The 6,629-nt window shown below is 45.5% G+C and overlaps 1 protein-coding gene across 1 annotated transcript; it reads right to left on the reverse strand.

Annotated features, from left to right (window-relative positions):
* Positions 1-5,399: 5,399 nt before the first annotated feature.
* Positions 5,400-6,508, reverse strand: LOC119314248 (dolabradiene monooxygenase-like). The gene has a single exon (XM_037588995.1). It carries the CDS (start codon positions 6,501-6,503, stop codon positions 5,535-5,537), a length of 969 nt encoding a protein of 322 aa, XP_037444892.1. The 5' UTR covers positions 6,504-6,508; the 3' UTR covers positions 5,400-5,534.
* Positions 6,509-6,629: the final 121 nt, after the last annotated feature.

Raw genomic sequence — 6,629 nt, forward strand, 5'->3', positions numbered from 1 at the left:
TTTTCGGTTTCTATTTTATATTTCAAGTATGAAATTTAACTACACTTTAAACAAATTTCAGCAATATATTATGTAAAAAATAAAAAAATAGAAAACCAACTGCACTAAAAATGCATTGTTTCATCGATGTTGATAAATCATAACTAGTCTACCATGTCGACCCATCCATAATAAAATGAGGGTGTACCAATCAAAAGAGGAATTCAGAAAAATAGTGGCAGTCCATCAAATAGGTCTAATACATGAGAAACAAGGTGGATCACGGCATGGAAAACTGTCTACTTTAGTTTGTTCTCAATTTTTTGACCCCTGAAATCCTTTTGTTTTCTCTGCTTGACCCTGTGCATCTAAATATCTTGTCTCGACTTCACTTTAGCTTTCCTGCATGAAACAACGTTTGTTAATAGGATAGCAAAGAAGATTTAAGCATGTACAGTACACTATAACAGAAAAAACACTAACTTCACTGATTTTCTCTTCATAGCTACAGAAGCTAACTTGACAGCTCTTATTCGCTCAGTCTGTGGTACATTCCTATCAGGCCTTTTTGTCTTCATCACCCCTTTGGCATGTTCTTTACCGCCCTTACTAGAGTCTTTCCTGGAAAAGTTAAGAAACGTCAACACAGTACTAGCAAATACCCGACTTCTAGAGCGGATATGTAAGTACAGACACTAACTTCACTGGTTTTTCTCGCGCACCCTTGTCATCATTCTTTTTCATCCTCCCAGCATTGACATTTGGAGCGCCCTTGTGTTTCCCACAAAAAATGAAATAGATGAATCTGCAGCCAGCATTCGAAAACATGTTTAAGTACACACAATTGTGCTAATGCCCACTTGTTTGGTTTTGCGTAATCCTCTTCTGCAACCTCCAATGGTCTCTTTCTAGCCCTCCTCAGCCCACCATCTTCTGCATCTGAATCTTCCTCTTCTTCCTCATCTGAATCTCCCTCTTTTTCTGCATCCTCTTCTTCTGCATCTGAATCTCCCTCTTCTTCTGCATCTGAATCTTCCTCTTCTTCTGTACCTGAATCTTCCTCTTCTTCTGTACCTGAATCTTCCTCTTCTTCTGTATCTGCCTCTGTCTCTTCTTCTGTATCTGCCTCTGTCTCTTCTTCTGTATCTGACTCTGTCTCTTCTTTTTGCTTCTTCCTCCTTGTGCTATTTGATTTCCCCGATTTTTTCCTGCGTAAATTGAAGAAAAACATGTGAACACTCTCTGGGAGAACATATTAACACTGTAAGCATGTATGGAAATGAACAATGAGATAAACATGTGCACTAACTTTGTTGCTTTTTTTGAATCTTCCTCTTCTTCTATATTTGAATCTGTGTCTTCTTTTGTCTCCGAGTCTTTGTCTTTTCGCTTCTTCCTCCTTGTGACCTTTGATTTCCCCGATTTTTTCCTGAGTAAATTGAAGAAAAAGAGAGAACATATTAACATTGTAAGCATGTATGGAAATGAACAATGAGATAAACATGTACACTAACTTCGTTGCTTTTTTCCCTCTCATCCGCTCGCGCCTAGATTTAATCATCTTGTTCGATTCTTCGGTAGTTGGTCTCCCTTTTAGAACTATTTTGATTGGATTTTCCACGTCATCAGTGCAGCATTCGCGAGTAGCAGAGAAGTATGCCGGCAAAGGAACAAACGATTTATGGCCTTCATCCAAATCAGTTTTTCTCCATCAACCAATATACTTCGGAGGAACTCCATCACCTGTTCTGACTATGAATCGCTAGCTGCGGCTGTGAATAAAGCGTCACTAGCCATGTTGCGTAGTTGATGATACTTATTCATGTGATCAGGCCATACATGAGTATTCGCAGTCCTCGAAGAAGGGAACGCTGGCTTGGCCTACATTGTCCATCTTTTCTTGACAAATTTTTTGGAAATGTGCGTACACCAAGATGATCCAGAACGCAGAATATATGTGCGCATGGGTAATCCTGACTTTCCAACTTTTTACATTTACAAGCTGCATCATCCAGTCTTGCTCCTGTAAACAGACAAGTCACGTGATATATAAAATTCAAAGGCTTAGCATCCATGCCTTGTGCATCCAACTTTTTTGCCTCCAACTCCTCACTGTCCTTACCTTCCAAGTGATTGGGATCCTTAGCATCCAGGTTTTTGGCATGCAAGTCCACACCATCCTTGCCTTCCAAGTCATTGGGATCCTCAGCATCCAAGTTTTTTGCATGCAAGTCCTCAGCATCCTTACCTTCCAAGTCATTGGGATCCTCAGCATCCAAGTTTTTTGCATGCAAGTCCTCAGCATCCTTACCTTTCAAGTCATTGGGATCCTTAGCATCCAATTTTTTTGCATGCAAGTCCTCAGCATACTTACCTTCCTTACCTTGCAATTCTCTAGCATCCCTGCCATATGGGACTTTATCATATGGGGCTTTGCGCAAAACTCCAAACACTACCAAACCATCACATGCTACCCGGTCCGTGACCTGCCAATTTGTCCCTTCGACAATCTGACGCTTTACCTTTGGAAACATCACAGTTGTATAAATATAAGAGGCAGCAATCTCCAGAGGGTGTGCACTCAGCTTAGTGAAGGGTATCGTATGTGTTGCTATTGCGTCTAATGCTGCTTCAGTCTTACGCATTATGGATACACAGTGCTCAACATGCTGCAACAAATCAACAAGCTGCATCTTTCTGTTCAGGTGCACATGAAGCCTTGAGTTGAGAGACTCACTCCTCTGATTACTCATCATGCCTAGGAAATATCTACCCTTTGTGTACGCAGCAGCACATTTGTGTCGCAGCTCGTACATCCTGTTAACCCATGACGACCTCTTGCCCGTTGGTTTTATTTTGAACCGAACCTTATAAGCCCCCCATCTTTTCTCAAACTCATCAACATCCCAACGACAGTAAATGAATTCCCTAAATTGCTCCAGCTTTTCCTCGCGGCGGTGCATCACCATATTCTCCTCGATATGCCACGTGCACAAACGATGATCTGTTTCGGTCCAGACAGTAGCTACTGCTTTAGCCATTGCACCGTCCCCATCGGTGATTGCTGAAATTGGTGCCGTCTGGGACATTGCCTCCAAAAATACATGAAGAAGCCACTGGTATGATGCAACTGTCTCGTCTGACACTAGACCGACTCCAAACAAAACTGTGTTGCGGTGATGGTTCAGGCCAACAAATGGAACAAACGGAAGTCTGTACTTGTTAGACGATATGTACTGTCGAACACCACGACACCACCAAAGGCAACATAGTCAATGCGGGATTGTGAGTTAGCCCAGAATATGTTCCTCAAATGGTCGTCGCTGTCTTTTGTGTATTTGAAAAAGAATTTCGGGTCTGCTTTTTTTGTGCAATCATATAGGTGAGCAAATATCTAGCGTCACTGCCTTCTATCTTGCGCTTCTTCTGGACTGAAACATGGTTGTATAGATCTCGATCTATAAATCCAAGCTTGTCGGGACCTCCGGCATTCTTCTCCATTACATTCATAATCTGATGTGTTCGAAGTCCACCGACGGCATACTCGATGACATCGGCCTTTTGTGCGTCAGTCATTCTACGATGAGCCGACAAGTACGGAGTCAGGTCAACAGGGACAAACAGATGGTTATGCTTGTCCACAAAATTCTTGACGAACCAGAGGCCACTGCTATCTTGTAGCTCAACCTGAAAAAGAGTGGGACACCCACACCGAGAAAGACCCCTCGGTGTTCTTTTTCTTTCAGTTCTATTAAGGGCCCGCCATCCTTGTTTGCAGCACTTGTATGTCCTTATGTATGCATTTTGTTTCGGACCCGGACCCCTGTACTTCAGATCATCCTTTCTAACACCAAATCCTTTTTTTCTCGCATAGCCTACGTAGAACATGTAGGCTTCTTCCTCAGTCCTGAACATCTTCTTCACAATCTCTAAGTATTCCATACACTCATTCAGGTCTGAACCAGCCATGCCTTTATTATCAATTCCTTTACCTTGTATGTGTACATCATCCATGTCTATGTCATCCTTGCCTGCATCCTCATTATACTTATCATCCATGCACATACCATCCATTCCTTTGGGGTCTATGCCTTTGCCTTTGTTGCCTCTATGACCCATGTCCTTGTCGTCCTTGCCTGTATCACCCAAGTTTTTGCCATCATTGCCTTTATCATCTATGTCGTTATGCTGCCAGCGGAAACAGATAGTCAATGTTACGGATGGATAGCATACGTTACCGAAATTATGCACTACTCTGCTTAAATAATTGATTTAATTTTTTATAACGGATTCATGCACCTAACTCAGTCCTTCAAAAGCTGTAAGTAAATATGCCCTGACTAAATCCAGAAATTTGTAATTGATTGTACTAGCTCTAACTGATGATCTCCTAACTAAATCCAAAGTCCACGAGTCCTTCAAATGCCTTGATAGATCCACCCTGATAGATCAATTATCTCCAAACTCCATTCAAAATTATATCCTAACTAAATCCTAATTATCTCGTAACAAAATCCAAAAGTATGTCCTAACTAAATCCAAATTATCTCCTAACTAAATCCAAAATAAGTCCAAACTCCATACAAAATAATTATCTCCTAACTAAATCCAAAATATCTCGAAACTCAATTCAAAAGTATCTCCTAAGTAAATCCAAAATAACTTTCTTTGAATCCAAATCTGCTGACAACTTTCTCATGCCACATAATCCTAACTAAGTCCTTCAATATGTCGTAGCTACATCCGACTTACACTTCCTTTCAATCGTAATCTCATCACAACTTTATGAGAAGATAAACCCTAATCCTCAGATGACATATCCTAAACCCTAACCAAATCCGACCGAAATCTCCTCACAACTTTCTGAAACGATAAACCCTAAACCTCACATGACATATCCTAAACCTGAATCAAATCCGACCCCTATTGGTTCTATATGCAGAAGGGGCCAGGAAAGATTTGAGATGGCTAGGCACTTACAGCGAAGATCCGGTGTGAAAAAGTTGATGCACGTCGATGAGGATGATGTGGCCTCTCGGGTCGGGGAAGGTGGCGTCCTCTCGGGGAAGGATCTGGCGCCGCGACCCGACTGGGGTGACTTGCGATGGAGGGAGTGAGGGGGAGTAGGAGCAGGAGGGGTAGACACGGCGAGTGCGACCGGCGGCAATCGAGGGCGTCGGGGGCGATCGGCGGCGATCGAGGGCGCCGGAGGCGATCGGCGGCGATCGAGGGTGCCGGAGGCGATCAGCGGCGATCGAGGGCGCCCGAGGTTAGGGCTCGAGAGGAGGAGAGAGGACGAACCGCTCGAACCGAAATTCAAAAGAGTACGCACGATGATGAGACCTCTATAATGAAGTGCTTTATTAATGCAATTAATTTAATCGAAAAATTTAGGATGATAATACCCCTGGACCAAATTGGGCCGATTAAAGGTTAAAAAAATTAGGTCGAAAATACCCTTGAGCTTAAAAAGGCTCAATTATTCTCATTCGTTAGATCGACCATATAATACATGTGCTCTGGTGTATTATAATGCACCGTAAAATTTCCCTTTATCATAGCCCGTTATTTGAAACTTTGGTTTTAAGATCGATAGAGCTTACTATGAGCAGTGCCCTTATGACTCCGTCGGTTTGGGAAACTCGCATGTTGCCTTCTTTCTGGATCCTCAACAACACATCGACCATGTCCTGTTCGTCGTCTCCATCTCTACCCATCCTCCTCTCCTCGTGGGTCTTAAGGATGTTGTCCATGAGCCTGAACATTTCTTGACGCTGCCGCTCCGCCCTACTGCTGCGCGGCAGAAGCCGAACTAGCCGCGACGATGGGAAGAGGTCCCGGAGGTCGAAGAGCGATGACAGGCCCACTCCTTGCTTGACGATCTTCAGGAACGCGGCTCTATCGGGCAGCCTGTCCCCGAAGATGCCGCGCACGGCCGAGTCTGTCATGAACTCGTCGAGCCGCTCGTCCATGTTCACGAGCCGGCCATCGGACGTCGCGTGAAGCGACGAGACTAGGCGAGCCGCCTCCTCCGCGCGGATCTGCCGGAACGCCTCAACGCGCCGCGCGCTGAGCAGCTCTGTCATGAGGATCCGGCGGAGCAGGCGCCAGTGGTCGCCGTAGGGCGCGAAGACGATCCCCTGGCCATGCCTGGAGAGCTCGTCGATGCTCGGGCTGCTTAGCCGCTCCGAGAAGGCGGCCTCGTTGCCCTTGTAGATCGCCCTCGCGGCCTCGGCGGAGGAGACGACGATGGCCACGCGCTCGCACACCCGGAGCAGCATGAGCGGGCCGTGGCGGAGGGAGAGGTCGCGCATGGTGCGGTGTGGGAGCCCGCGCAGCAGGTGGTGCAGGCTGCCGATGACCGGAAGCTGCCACGGGCCGGGAGGCAGCCTCGGGCGGGGCTGCTTGGCGGTGGCGCGTAGGACGCCATGGAGGAGGATAGCAAGGAAGAGGAATAGGGCGAAGTGGTAGTAGTATGGGAGCGTGAAGTGCTCCATGTGAGGAAGAGCGAGAGTCGCGCGCATGTACTGCATACTGGAGTAGTAGACGGAACAAGAGGGCTCTATATATGATCCTCGCACGAGCAATTATAAGTACGGGAAGTTACAGGGAGTTTACGGGGCTGATGGGCTGTGATTGGCAGAGATTTA

This window comes from Triticum dicoccoides, chromosome 6A (assembly GCF_002162155.2).
Source record: "Triticum dicoccoides isolate Atlit2015 ecotype Zavitan chromosome 6A, WEW_v2.0, whole genome shotgun sequence".
Lineage (NCBI taxonomy): Eukaryota > Viridiplantae > Streptophyta > Magnoliopsida > Poales > Poaceae > Triticum > Triticum dicoccoides.

Bases quoted from the DNA above. Each gene is read 5' to 3' on its own strand.
- LOC119314248 (XM_037588995.1), bottom strand. From the start codon at position 6,503: ATGCGCGCGACTCTCGCTCTTCCTCACATGGAGCACTTCACGCTCCCA.